This window comes from Gadus chalcogrammus, chromosome 16 (assembly GCF_026213295.1).
Source record: "Gadus chalcogrammus isolate NIFS_2021 chromosome 16, NIFS_Gcha_1.0, whole genome shotgun sequence".
Lineage (NCBI taxonomy): Eukaryota > Metazoa > Chordata > Actinopteri > Gadiformes > Gadidae > Gadus > Gadus chalcogrammus.
Window position 1 is genome coordinate 11,159,738 of NC_079427.1, and position 14,503 is coordinate 11,174,240.

The 14,503-nt window shown below is 42.2% G+C and overlaps 2 protein-coding genes across 4 annotated transcripts; one reads left to right on the forward strand and one right to left on the reverse strand.

The window, feature by feature from the left end:
* Nucleotides 1–614: 614 nt before the first annotated feature.
* Nucleotides 615–12,431, forward strand: sytl2b (synaptotagmin-like 2b). 3 transcript variants are annotated; one of them, XM_056611887.1, is made up of 19 exons: nt 615–782; nt 1,550–1,751; nt 3,309–3,472; nt 3,693–3,819; nt 4,286–4,340; nt 4,433–4,544; nt 4,772–5,186; nt 5,283–5,503; nt 5,590–7,977; nt 8,847–8,957; nt 9,045–9,092; nt 9,176–9,270; nt 9,546–9,715; nt 9,893–9,995; nt 10,117–10,278; nt 10,769–10,853; nt 10,966–11,068; nt 11,233–11,438; nt 11,578–12,431. In XM_056611887.1, the coding sequence occupies exons 2-19, from the start codon at nt 1,651–1,653 to the stop codon at nt 11,724–11,726; spliced, it is 4,815 nt and encodes a 1,604-aa protein (XP_056467862.1). In that variant the 5' UTR covers nt 615–782; nt 1,550–1,650; the 3' UTR covers nt 11,727–12,431. The 3 variants fall into 3 exon arrangements, with proteins under 3 accessions (XP_056467862.1, XP_056467863.1, XP_056467864.1); XM_056611888.1 differs by having other exon boundaries at nt 10,769–10,847; XM_056611889.1 differs by having other exon boundaries at nt 4,490–4,544.
* On the reverse strand, nt 12,194–14,503 carry LOC130406360 (zona pellucida-like domain-containing protein 1). The gene is made up of 6 exons (XM_056611890.1): nt 14,337–14,503; nt 14,155–14,252; nt 13,982–14,062; nt 13,336–13,507; nt 13,006–13,138; nt 12,194–12,634 (listed from the first exon to the last, which is right to left on the reverse strand). The coding sequence occupies exons 1-6, from the start codon at nt 14,349–14,351 to the stop codon at nt 12,501–12,503; spliced, it is 633 nt and encodes a 210-aa protein (XP_056467865.1). The 5' UTR covers nt 14,352–14,503; the 3' UTR covers nt 12,194–12,500.

Here is a 14,503-nt window from a genome sequence, read left to right on the forward strand (position 1 = left end):
TTTTCAAATAAAGAGCAGCTTCCACAGATGATTTCCATGTGTTATTTGTTTGGGTGTGAGGGATAGCCTTTTTTTTTAATCACATTTGGAACATTATTGGTCCTATTATAGTCCCCAGAGGCACGTTTACAGTTTGATATTAAAATACATTTAATCATTGCCAGTGTCACCTGACCTGTTCAGGTGACGGATGGGATTACCTAACCGTTTGCTCACCAGACAGCACGGTAGGCCTTCTGTTTACATTTGATTTAGGAAAAGACAACAAATGCGTCACTAAAGCCTCTGGCATGGACTTCCATCTCATGTATTTATCCTTCCATAATTTTGGTTCATTATCCTCACGTTATGTTCACACAGTCGAATTACTGAGAGAAAAATGAGTTTTCTTAATGACACACCTTGATTATGCACGCCTCCCTTTTGGATACCAAAGGTGACCCACCCACTTGACAAACACAGTTAAACTCCCAACTCTAGGGACACCTGCTGGACGATGTGCGCCCTTTGCTCACCTATTATTTCAAACTATGCAGTATGCGTTCAGGTGGTTGTTAATCTATAACAGTTCATACACTCTTACGCTCACTAAACTGCTTTTCCAAACATGGGTCACATAATAAATGGCATTGCTTTGCGAACAGGAAAAATCTCGTTAACGTTTAGGGGTGTGTTCTTCTGTACAGTGGCGCTCAGCTGACTGCTGCATGGCTACAGAAGCGATTATTACATCCGTGTGCCATCTGTCTCCAGACAGTAGACACAAACTCTGCAGAACTAAGGTAAGATGGCCCATTAGTCTTTTGCTGTTATTGTGCGTCACTGCAAGATATATATTTTCAACGGTCCCATGTTTTACAGCCACGACTTTTACAATGTGTGGTTAAGGTACCATGCATTTGATAGTGAAGTACGACTCCTCACCTGTACGACTGGAAATATTTCTTGTTATTTTGTTTTCGTTTATCGGCTCGACTGACGACAGAAGAATGGATTTCGTTGAGTGAGATGACTGGACTTAAAAGCAATCACGCAACAGAGACATTTTTTTTTTTTTTTTTATCATGCTACTTATCAGGCTACATTGTTTCAGGATTCATGACAGTACATTTTGTATTATGAGGCTATAATTGTAGATTCTAGTTGTAGTTTGTTCAGATAAGTCGAAAACGACATTTGTTCTTTTACTAGAGTTTGAATAGTTTATTCTAGTGGGCTACAGAAGCATTCCGAATATAATATTAAGGGGTCCGTTTAACGAATAGTTCATTGTTTCACTGTTTTATGAACTGCTTACATGCTACTGCAACCAGCCAACCTTGAAAGAGTTTTCTTGAGCTTTTGTTTGCTTTTTTTTTTATTTAAAGGCATGGAAAATTGAGACAGAAATGTTTTTATAGTTTTTTTTGTTTACGTTAACGACTTAGCTAACTACTAATTACATTGTAAGAGATCACATAATTTCCTGAATCACTATTTCTGAACCACAGAATATTGTTTTGACGACAAAACAACTGTTCTGTTTTTTTTCACTCTAACACCCTTACAGACTTCTTGATCCACCTCACCGGTGGTTTAACGCTGGAGCTCTGGTTTATGAATCTACTGTGCTGCCTGTGAGGAGGTGGAGGACAGGGAGAGAGAGGCATCATGATAGACCTGAGCCACCTCACGGACGAGGAACAGGAGAGGATCCTGAAGGTGCTGAACAGAGACACAGAGCTCAAGAGACACGAGGAGGAGAGGGTCAGGTACATCCATCACGTCACATTCATGATTAACCTCATACCCATGTAATGGGGCAAGAGGGTCTAGTGGCTAGGGCCTTTCACTGCCCTCCAAAAGGTTCCAATGTCAAATCCCTACCGACTCTAACCCCTACCTGCTCCTCTACAACATCAACATAATTCACTGTAATTTGCTTTGGATAAAACACGTCCGCAAGAAAATACGGTATTATATCCCCAATTTCGGAGGTCTACCTGTAGAAAACCCCTCTTATCAAGACCACCACCTCACCACAACCCCCTGCTCCTAATGGCCGTGGATCTAAAGACAATTCATCCAACGCGTCTAGGGATCGTTTCCTGTCTAAGTAGTGTTGCATAGTTACGTCCTTTCTTCAATCCCAGCAATCCCCCCAGAGTCAACTTCTTTTCTTGCATGAGAAGAAAAAAAACATCCTAGACTGAAAAGGGGTAGGGTAGACGGGGGGATGTTTGCGTGGCCATAATAGAATAACCTAATTCGGCCTGTATCGCCCAAATAACCTCCTCACATGAGACTATTCGATAACAGTGCATTTTAACTCGACGCATTGGGTGAAAGATTGTTTTAGCCTCGCTGGAATGAAAACAAATTAAACAGAACAGAGAGAGAGAGAGCGAGAACTACCTTGCTTTGAGGAAGATATGGAGCGATATAGTTGGAAAACATGTCACAGCCACACAGAAGGTCTGTTGAATCCATATGCAGTAAGTCTGCAAACAGAATGACCTGACACCGTAGGCCTATTTAACCTACCATAAGTCACCTTAAAGCAAAAACAAGAGGTTCAGATTGATTGTGAGGTTAAATACACAGTCATACACTTCTGTGGCAGGCTTAAATGAACACAAAGTAAAAATAAAAGGTAGCAATCCCCACTGTCAACAGCAGCATTGTCTTTTCAGGAGATCTTTTGTTGATTTTAGAAAAGCACGAAGCTATTTGCCTTTGCTTCCAAGTAATGGAATTAGCCCCCATCAGTTCTAGAGTGAATTGCTGTTCTGTACAGAGTGTAAAAGGATTAGGCCAATCGTGTGTCTAATGTGCTACCCGTATTTCACATGACCACTGGCCTTTTTCTTTCATAAGGAAACGATGAGCCGGAATGGTCATTCCCGGGCACATGATTCCCATTAACTTCAAACAGATTGGAGGCAGAGGCTCCAGTCGCTATCTTTGAAATCTTTTGAAACTGTTACCAAATCACGATGGTACATTTTGTGGGAAATAACCTAGAGTTTTTGTCGTCCGGTTTTTTGTTTTTGAGAAAGCAGCTCATACGGAACAATTTGCCTTGCTGTTGTTAACTTTGATGTTTGAGCTCATTTGTATTCACGGGAATTAATCCAACTGGTGTCATTTTCTGAAGACTTTATACATTGAAAGAATTAAATAATACAATTTGCGATTAATCTATTGATAACCATCGATAGATTGTAAAGGAAAACATATAGTATGTTATAAGTATATATCATATAATGTGCAGTTATTGTGGAGTGGACTGTAACTATACAGGCCATCTGGGTGCTTCTTTCCTCCAGCAATCTGCAGAAATTACTGGATCGGGGCAAGCAATCGGAAACCAAACTCAAGTACCTCACAGGAGAATGGTTTTATGAGGAAAAGTCTCGGAGACACAAAGACAGGATTCACGGGTCCGAAATCATACTGGCATCCATGAAACAGAGGAGAAAAAGCAACGTAGGTACGTAGACGGGATACAATGATTGAAGTAGCAACCAATGCCACGAGTAACCATTAGATTCACCTGGAGTTTTTCTTAAGGTTTATTCTCCTTCGCTGATTATTTATGAACCAATTATAAAAATATAAGACACGTCATATGGTACCAACACAGTATTGCTCGATGAAATACTGACATCGCTGTACATAACACATCTCTTTTTCTGTTTTTTTTAATCAAGATTTGACCCTGTCTACGGCAGAGGCCTCAGTAAAGCCCAGCTTATCCAGTCCAAGAGTTTCTCACAGCCTAGCCCCCCCACCGAAACCTGCCAGACTCTTAGATACACCCCTTCTTGTGAAGAAGAGGTAAACCTCTGCCTGTCTGTCTTTCATCTCATTAATTTTTCCTTTATTTCCTCTCTCTTTCACTGTTTCTTTCTTTTAGTAAAATTATGAATTTAATCTACCAGCTACTCATACATGAGCATACAGATATTGTACAAATTGTATCAAGCACACCATAACCTCAAAGAGTCACGAAAACAGTCAAGTAAACTTGGAGCAACTGTGTTAGGCGCAACTCCCTCCGTCAGGTCACCTGTTGCAGTGGGATTAATTGGAGAAGCGACTTCATATAGCAAACATTTGAAGTACACTCTGTTTACCTGCGTGTGTGTGCTTGGTGAGTAAGTCAACATAGGCGGTACAACCTTGGAATGCAACCCAGTACAATAGAGTAGTTGCAGCTGACCCCATTGCAGGATGCCGTATGATATGCCATTACTCATACTCATACTAATACGACCTATCTACCTATGTATCCATCTTATAGAGTTCTGGATGCAGAGAGCAACCAAACCCAGGCAGCATCCCAGTCGCCAGGAAGGGTAGGCATTAATGTGAAGCGAATAGCTACTGTTAGACAAAGGTTATTTGGGGTTGCTTCTGTGTCATTCAGTTACCCTGCCTTTGATTTCAGCCGAGACGCAACCCCTTTAATCGTGCTTCCTTTATTGTTGTGGAACCGAATGAAAAGGCGGAAGAACCTATCGTCACTGGGGACCAGAGGCCTCAGAAGTCACCTGACACAGGTCTGGATCCATATTTTAGATAAACATGAGGAAAATAATAAGACACACAAAAATAAAATCCACACACAATGGTCACGGATTTGTGCAAGGGATGTACACTACCGCCTTTGGCATTTCATGAAAGGAGGGAGGGAATAGACAAAACCATAGCACAAAGGTGTTTACAAGTAATACTAATCCCGTGTCACTGTTTCTTCATCGCTGTCTTCTGTGCTCTCTGTCCATAGAACCAATGGCTCCCTTGAAGGATCCAACTGCATGTCACTCGACACCAGGGGGCTCTCTCACCTCTGAAGCGTCTTCTACAGGTGTCAGACCTGTGCCCAAGATGAGAACATTTGCCTCTAGGCGTAGCAGCACTTTGTCTAACAATGCTCCTGGGCACGACCTTCCCGGAGACACAAAGGTCATGGTCCCGGCACCAAGGTTGAGCCTCAAATATGCTTCCCAGAGCGTTATGGCGAGCCCCTCCAGTGACAGAAGCGAGGAATCACCTGCTCAGGGAACTGAAGCGTCTCAGGTGTCTCGGTTTTCCCCTCATGTTGTTGCTGCTAAGTCTCTTCAGCGTCCCACTGAGGAGCTCCGTAAAGAGGAGCCAGCTGAAGATTTGACAAAGAACATTCCTTCTGTAACACCGGAAACGTCAGTCACAAATGATATAGACTTATACATAACTAAAACCAGTTGAAGTGAGAAGTTGCCGTTAACACGGTTAAATGTTTATTTCTGTGATTTCAGTAATATCGCAAGCACCAAGCGTGATGGGCCGAATGCCATCGGAAGAGTCAGCCCGAAAAAGACCAGGGATGCAAAGCCAAAGGAATATGGGGACTCCCTCACTACCTCTCTGTCTACAAATGAAACAAAGGAACCAGAGAGGCGGAAAGTCAGCAACGGTGGATCATCCAGTGCTTCAGCACCCAGAGATGAAGATCTAAGCATGACGCAAAGCGTTGTGGGTAAGCTGAACAACAGCTTTTCTTGTGTAGGCACCTTCCGTATTATCCTCATGGTATAATTATTTCCAAACTTAATTTCTTTTCAGATCAACCTGTACGCTATGACCTCAATTTAATTGAGAAGGCTTATCAGCACACGGCTCCGTCGTCCGTTCCAAAGCCCAAATTATCCCATCAGATCTCCACTGCCAGTGAGGGGGAGGAGGGCTCCATAGCCAAGGTCCTGGAGTGGTTCAGCCGCAGTACGGACAGCAATGATTGGCTGGACATAGAGGACAGCCAACCCACCGTGATTAACCTGGACAGGAAGGAGGATGTCAAGGTTAAAGGAACCCTTGAAGACAGAATGAGGGATGATCATGGATCTCACGCAGTCGAGATGAAGAAAGACCACTTAGTCAAGGAGTCAAATGAAGTGAAGGAGAATATGGAAAAGAAAAGGGAGTCGAGAGTGGTGCGAGAAGATGTGAAGAAGAATGCAAGGCAAGAAGCAAAGGCGCTGAGCATCGAAGACAAGGGAGATGGAAATTTGGCAGGCAAAATATCTAATGCCAAGTTACCAGGTCCCAAAATCCTCAATATCATATCAGACCGAGCGATCAGTGACAAACGGCAGAAACCTGAAATCCTCCAAATGGATGAACTGAGGCAAAAAGAAACAAATGATCAAATAGTTGAACATTTGGCTTCTGCCCCTGAGAGAGTAAAATATAATAAAAGCACTTTCAAAGACGAAACGAAACAGACACCCACATCTAACAGCCAAGGAGAGACAGATTTCCTCATAAGTCGTGGGCATAACATCCAAACAGAGGATATTAAACACAAACAGCCAGATCACACAAATAAGAAAGATACCTCCATCCATCCCGAACCTCTGATTTATCCTTCACTCACAAACCATAGAAATAAGCCCAATAACACTAGAAAGGATCGGCCTAATTATGCAGCAGATCTTTTAATATTACAAACAAACCCCGAAGTCCTCGACAGACGAGGTTCAGACAATGACCTGCAGTCTGCTCTGAAAGCCTCTCAATACAGAGCAAGCCCCCTACCAGACAAACCGTCATTGACGTTATTATCATCCTCTATAACAACCCCACAGGAGGATGAGTTCCTCAAGGCTCCACTAGAGACAACCCTGCAAATGAAGGACATTCCAGACCATGACAAACTCCGTCAGGCGATTCCCAGCCCGTCAATGGATTACAAGCGGAGTGGAGGCAATGCGCTTTCAACCACTAAGCCGCAAACGAAGAGTCATGGAAATGAAGACACAAAAAGCAAAGTAATTGAAGATGGAGCTGTGAAAACAGGCATGGCTCCTAAAAAAGACTTTATGCAGAATAGAGTCACTTCAAGACTGCCGCTTGGACGTCAGGAAAGCAAAGTAGAGAGGATAAGGGAGCTTAAGTCATTATGGGAGAAGGAAATGAACAAACAAGTGTTGTTGAATGTTAAATCCAAAGATGGAGGTGATGGCAAAATGATCTCTACTTCAAATCTTTCTAAATCTAAAAGATTTTCAAAGTCTGAATATAACCTAAGGTCAATGGGCAAGGATACAGACAATGACCTCGAAGATTCCAATGGGAATATGCTGAATTTTACACAGAGACAGGAAACATCAACCCCAAGTCTTGGCACAAATAGCTCACAATTTAACAATCTCCGTGAATTTTGGGGTAGTTCCAATTTTAGTCGTAGGGGCTCGTTTATGGCTGAAAAGGCCAATACCCACAAAAATAAAGAAATCTTAGATTCACAGTCCCTGAGTTCAGAGTTGCAGCCTTCTGCTGTCACAGAGAAGAGCAGCTTAAGACCAGCCCCACCTGCACAATCAGGTCAGCACAAAGACAACCGGATTGAATTGAAGGAAAATCCTAGAGAGGAGGAAACCTCAACCAAGCTGCAAAGCAACGTTGGAAAGAAGATACAGTCTCCCAAGGCGAGGACCGGCAGTTTCGGCAACATAAGCAGCCGTACAAGTGCCATGCGCCGTTCCACCAGCATGTTCTCGCTTAATGTCAGCAAAGAACAAGACTGTGGTAAAAAGTCTCAAGAAGGAATAATGAGACAGAGTGCTGATAAGTCTCAACACAGAAGGCAAAGCGACGGCAGAGTCTCAAGTACCCGGAGACCGTCGGTTAATTCCGAATCTCAAGCATTGCGGGCTCGTGCGTTTGTTCCGCGAGACTATCGGCATTACCTCGGCATGACCGAGAAGTCCAGCGTCCATAACTCCCTTGCCCCGGTTGTGAGCGAACAGGGGTCAGACGGCAAGGCCTATGACTTTGACCTGTGTGGTCCGGCAAGAGAGACTTCCCCGGTGGGCTCAGAGGAGCGTTATGGCAGGACAGGAGGCAAAGCATCCCAGCGGGTGAATAACAGCAGTTCAGACACAGGAAGAGAATCGTCTTTAAGCAGCACAGCATCAGAAACCCGGAGCAACTCAAGGACCAGTTCCAATTGTAAGCAGCTTTTAATGCTATTTAATACAGTTAATTAGCAGCTACAAAAATAATATTTTAAAATCAATGATGCAATGCCTGAATATTCATGCATTATAACATATGAACACCAATGAAACGTTAACGCACAAAACCATGTCTTCCTGGGACATCTATAATCTGTTCATCTTAGTATTGTCTTTATAAATAAAGTCCAGTGTTGAAGAGAATTGAATCTTGCTGAAAACTGTTGAATGTTGAAGATACTGACGACTGGTGCTGTGTCAAATGTTATGAAGAAGGATGTATCAAGGGACATCCTTGTATGATCCATCTACATCTGCCTCTCTTGGCAGGACATTAATTCTCTCTTGTGTCAACATTACGTGTAATTCCTTATCCTCCTTGTTTGATTTGTGGGCTGGACAGCGCATAAGTGTTGGCTTCATTGTGCAGTAAATTTTCACCAACTGTACTGAGTGGTGACATTGAACCGTACCTTTATTTGGATGCAATATATATACATAAAAGAATAGAAAGTGAACCACACCTGGGGATTATGACCCTCATCAACGGCCATGTTGAAGATGCCATGTTTTTCAGATTCAGAAATGCTTTATTAATCCCGAGGGATCAAATTAAGTGACAAAGAATACATCTTCAGAGGTATCAAGAGTTCTGAAAGGAATAGAATTATGTTGAAATTAGATTTTCAACATTATTCTGGAACGTAATCAATATTGTCCTTAAACAAAATGGCATAGTGGTACTAGGCTGTGTTCGGCATACCAACCTGTTGTGGCAGTATAACATGTTAAAGAGGCTTTGAAATTCAATGACTTAAAAAGACTCACTGGTTGTCTGGCTGTTTTGATTGTGTGTTTGTTTAGGGGAGAACGACAGCGAGGACCAAAACCCCGTGAAGAGAGCTCTCAGACGAGCTGAACTTAAAAATAAGACCAAGAGCTTGGAGGACATAACATCATTTGGCTCTTCTACATGTAAGGAAAAACGTATTTATTTATATAGATTTGGATAATTTGACATTTTTAGTGCATCCAATACAATTATATAATTGTATTCTACAGGGCAAGAACGAAGACCAGATCCAAGTGATATGAGACGAAGCAAGAATGGTGAACATTTGGTTAACATTGTTTTTAATTAGGAATGTCACTATGTCAAGTTCATTAAAAACCTTTTTGTTTTTGTTACACAGCCACATCCATCTCAACTGCTTCCACGGCCTCATTCTCCGATCCAGATCATATGAAAAACATGAGCAAATCAGTGCCCTCTTTTCTCCAGAAGGAGGTAAGCCCAGCGGGTGCAGCTGGTCAAAGCATGCTCTTGATTCCTCTCACCTGCGGTAAACTCAAATAAGCCTGCTGGGATTGTTTTGTTCCCAGTATCAATTCCAATCTATCTTGATTGATTAGGCAACAAATAAACGCAAGGCAATTGCTTCTTGCTTTACCTTTTCTAATTCAAACCTCACCTACAGCAACAGGTACTCAATACGATGTGATGTGTGTGTGTGTGTGTGTGTGTGTGTGTGTATTTATTTGTGCATGCCTGTTTGTCCCCAGCGGAGTGGCAGTGTGATGACCATGTACAGCGGGGAAATTGGCAATGTGGACGTCACTGGAAACATCCAGTTCTCCATCAACTATGTCCAGAAGCTCACAGAGTTCCACATCTTTGTGGCGCAGTGCCAAGGACTGGCGGCTGTTGATCCAAAAAGGGGTCGTTCCGACCCGTGAGTACACATATAGAGACATATATCTCTAAATATATTTATTATTGATTTATTTTTTCTGTTTCCATATTTTAAACATTAGTAACAACACTGGTGGCCCAAATCAGAACAAACCCGAATTGTTTCAGTGTTCTTAATCAAGCTTATCGCTACAATCTTTTTTTTTTCTTTTGTTAGTTACGTGAAAAGTTATCTTGTCCCAGACAAAGCCAGTCTCGGGAAGAGGAAGACTGCGGTGAAAAAGAAGACACTCAACCCGACGTTCAATGAAATCCTGAGGGTGAGTATCGCGGGCGTGTTGTGCGCATTCGCCAGATCTGAAATGAACTAATAACATCGCTTGTTCGAACAATGCCATGCAAAGAAGCAACCACAAATGGCTCCTTTGTGCCTCCCCACAGTATCGGGTTCACAAGGAGTATCTGAGGACCCAGACGCTCATTCTTTCAGTGTGGCATCATGATACGTTTGGCAAGAACAGCTTCCTGGGTGAGGTAGACCTGGACCTATCTACCTGGGACTTCGACCACACCCAGATGAACTACTTGGACCTCAGAGCCCGGGTACAGAACAAACCCCTTCACACATCTATACGGACACACACGCATAGAGAGGACAAAAGCAATGACGCATGAAGCACACAATCTGTTTCAGGAAAATACAAATGCCTTCACACTAGCACTCACAAACATGAGTGACACACAACGATATGGACAAAACAGACACACAACGATATGGACAAAATCTGCGAAGAGATTTACGTACTACCCACACAAGATTCACTGAGAATACATTTGAAGTTGACAGAATATTTTGATAAAACAAAAGGGAATAATGGGTGTAATGTTTTATCATTCACCTATTAACCTTGACAGATATGTATCTTTGACAAAGCTTACATTAAAAGACACACCATCTTTCAATTGACAACAACCAGTTAATTACCCAAGTGCAATTACTATATGGAAATATTGTATAATAATATGTTCTGTGGTATTTTCTGATCGATTGGTTACAAAATGGAGTCTTCATCATCACAACTATCTTTGTCAGATGCCGTCCAGTGTGACGCCTTCTGACAACAGAGGCGAGATGAGACTGGCAATACGATTTCTCCCACAAGTGACAACCAGTAAGGGTCAGTGTGTCGTTTATAAACAGGTTTTAACTCGAGACCAGAATTAGGTATATTAGATTCATTACCTTATGGTCTGGTATTGAAACGTTTCTCTGTGCTTTTTGCTGCACAGCTGTGATGATGCACGGCCCACCCACGGGTGAAGTACACATTTGGGTGAAAGAGTGCAACAACCTTCCTCTGATCCGAGCCACTATGGATCCTTATGTTAAATGGTATGGCGTTCTTCATCTGTACCATCGATTCCTCCACGGATTGGAACTTCGTACTTGGTTGCATGCTTTGCAGATTTGCTTTAATTAAATGGTTCGGTATCGGTTAACTGGTTCAGTATTTTCCAATTTCTGTATTTTTTTCTGATTTTCCTTCATTCTTAAAGCTTTGTGCTGCCGGACACAAGTCGGAAAGGCCGTCAGAAGACGCGGGTATTGCGCAGAACGACAAATCCGATCTTTAACCACACAATGGTCTACGACGGCATCAAACAAGCAGACCTGACGGAAGCCTGTGTCGAACTGACAGTCTGGGACCACGACAGGCTGGCTAGCAATCTGCTTGGGGGCTTAAGACTAGGCCTTGGCACAGGTACACATGCAAAACATGACATGTATCTCAATCAACTCTAGTCAGTTGCTATAATATAAGCATCTGCTGAACGACTAATCACCGTAGTAAGTATAATGTAGATATTAATCAAAGTGGTTTGCTCTTTTTCTCGATGTAGGCAGAAGCTATGGTGCGGTGGTGAACTGGATGGATTCGAGTCTGTGTGAGGTGAGGCTGTGGGAGCGAATGATGGCTTCCCCCAATGAGTGGGTGGAGGAGTTGCTCCCTTTAAGGAGGCTGACCTCCGCCAAAACAGCACTGAAATGAGAAGCCGTTATGCCTTGTTAAGAGAAGATCTCCTCTAAGATAAAGCCGGTTTAGAGAATAATACAGTTATGGCATTGACATTTTTACATTTAGGGCATTTAGCAGACGCTTTTATCAAAGTGCCTTGGCAGGGTAAACCGTGCAAGGTGACAGCCAGCTTGTCCAAAGTAGTCACGGTACAATAACCCATTCCATATGACATAATATAATTATTTATTTGTCTCTGATTTATTTTTGTGGAATATTTACAAGTGGAAGTAAAGAGTTTCAATTATATATACACACCTGTGATTTATTTTTACTGAGCAAAGACAATGCAGTTTATGTCAATAGAAAATGCTCAAGTGGCCCAATTGTAGTCATTGGGCTTATTTCACGCTAATAGATATAACACAGTAGAGGGTTGTGCAAATCGATCAAACGCTATCATCAAATAAGAGCAAAAAACTTTATTTGATTGTCATTGTTTGAATCCCCATCAATGCATTTTAAAACCTCAATAATAAAAAATATAGACCATTTTTCTCACACTATACATCGGATTTATGTACTATATTTGTATGTTAATGATTGTTTTCCGGTATGCCTCCAAAACGGCCTACATCTGTATAGTACAACAACAAAATATTTAATAAAATCATATAAATCTCCTTTTCTCTCTGTGGTCACTGTTTTCCTAGCTGTATGATATTAGGGATGGAAAGATACATCAGTTATATGAGAGCGATACAGAAAGAGTACAGAAAGGGGAACGGTTGAAACAGACGAAAGCGTCTATTTCTTATTCTTCCTTCTCCTGAGGATCAGGAAGACGGACACCGCGAGAAGAGTGAGGACACTAAAAGCAATCCCTAATCCAATCGCGGTGCTTCTCATTGCATTGATCTGCGCCCGAGGAGCTGAGGACTCTAAAACACATACAGAGGAGGACATTGTGTTAAAATAATTTGTACATGGCTGTATATGTATGCATTAATATTTTGACTACAGGATTATCCATTTTTGCCACGCTCAATTATTTGTCCATTCATTAGGGACACATGAGAGAGGGAGTGTGGGAACCTGAGACTCCTAGTTCTACGTCTAGTTCTACAGTCTTCCAGCTGCCACCCTGCTGGAAGACTGTATGTGAACCTCAAATGCAGGTTCACATGTAATGCAGGTTTGTTGCACCACATACATTAGGAGTTTAACAATCATGATGTCTTTTTCTTTGTTGTCCACACTGAATGACGCCGAGAGATGTTTTTGTACTGAACAACTGTACTTTGGGACTCACTGGTAAACTGCGACACCAGAATAACGGGAGAGCTGACTACCGCTGGCGGCAGTTCGTCAACGGAATCCTGTGGCGGGTCGTCGGTGGTATCTCCCCCTGACCTGGTATCACTCCTTGGTTCTTCGTCACAGTTCTAAAAAAAACAGATTCCTATAACATTCAGGGGAATTTCAGGTCTGTCTGTCTGTCTGTGTTTCTATCTGTCTGACTGATACGCCTGTGTATGCTGTCTGATGCCGTCCATATATCTGTATGTCGGTGTCTGATGTCTGTCTGTCTGATATGTATGTTTGATCTATCCGTCAATCTGATTGTTACTGTGCTACTTACAGGCATTAAATTGGGGCAGTTTTCCACCTCACAAAGCCGGGTGACACAGTGGAGGAAGAACCTGGAGACAGTATCATTATTGTGTTCCACAAATCTGAATGCCTCGAAGGAGAATAATGCTGTCTGCTCAAACCCGTTCGAGCCCACCACTGTTTGTCCATCCTTGATACATCTTGAATGAGAAAAAGCACATAAGTCTTGGGATTGCTCATTGGCAGGAACAGAACAAAAGCACTAAGGCTGACCTAGAGCAGCATTTCGAAAAACTTGGTCGCAACCCTGCCGGTGGGTCACAAAGGATTTGAATTGAGTCGCCAAATACATTGGCCAAGTCTTTGATTGTTTTCATCTGCAGTACATCTTTTGTCCACAAGGAAGTGTGTCCGTTTCTCTCCAAAGGCAGAGGATTGCAGCTATCCTCTCAAATCTAGCCTAAATCTAGTTGGTTCACATACCAAAGGTGTTCTGGCTGTGCAACCAGCTAACGTTTTCATGAATTGCAGAATCTATGAAAATAAATTAATTTAATGTTTTGCGGTTACATTTCCTGCTCTGATAGTAACATTTTGCGAAACACTGACCTATGGAAACAATGTTTCAAAGTTAGAAAGAAAAGATATACTGCATAGCCGATAAGAAGACTCACCCTACGAAAAGATCATAAAAGGTGTTGTTTGTGGGCGAGTCAGTGGTAGTTGCAAAACATCGGTCGAGTAGCACATTAAACCTTAGGAAGGAAGGAAAGAAGTACAGACAATCATAAATCACAAAAGTATCTATCTATCATTAATGTTAGGGATGGAACCATCCCTGAATTACCTTTCTGTTAAATTTGTCGCCCTAACCATCACAAAAATCCTGGTCTTCAGGGTTATCCCCGAAGTTGGAACAACTAGGGGATTGGTGTAGCTTTCATCCTATTCCACAGAAAAGAAGGAATGCTATCAGGCTATCAAATCCTTGACAGGAATACTGAGCCGAAGGGCTAGAGCAAAACTTACGCTGTAAAGTGCCATATTCAGAGTGCTGATGAAGCTACCGTTATTCTCATTTACGGCATAACTCACACCCAATCTATAATAAATAAACACAGATACATACAAACATTTAGAACAGAACACCCAGCAGTTATGTTACATTACAATATGCATAATGGAACACTATTAAA

Coding starts and splice junctions, on each gene's coding strand:
- sytl2b (XM_056611887.1), top strand. CDS start 1,651: ATGATAGACCTGAGCCACCTCACGGACGAGGAACAGGAGAGGATCCTG. Junction 7,978..8,846: donor CTCAAGGACCAGTTCCAATT/GTAAGCAGCTTT, acceptor GTGTTTGTTTAG/GGGAGAACGACAGCGAGGAC. Junction 9,996..10,116: donor CGTTCAATGAAATCCTGAGG/GTGAGTATCGCG, acceptor GCCTCCCCACAG/TATCGGGTTCACAAGGAGTA.
- LOC130406360 (XM_056611890.1), bottom strand. Junction 14,063..14,154: donor GCGACAAATTTAACAGAAAG/GTAATTCAGGGA, acceptor TTCCTTCCTAAG/GTTTAATGTGCTACTCGACC. Junction 12,635..13,005: donor TCTGGTGTCGCAGTTTACCA/GTGAGTCCCAAA, acceptor TATGTGTTTTAG/AGTCCTCAGCTCCTCGGGCG.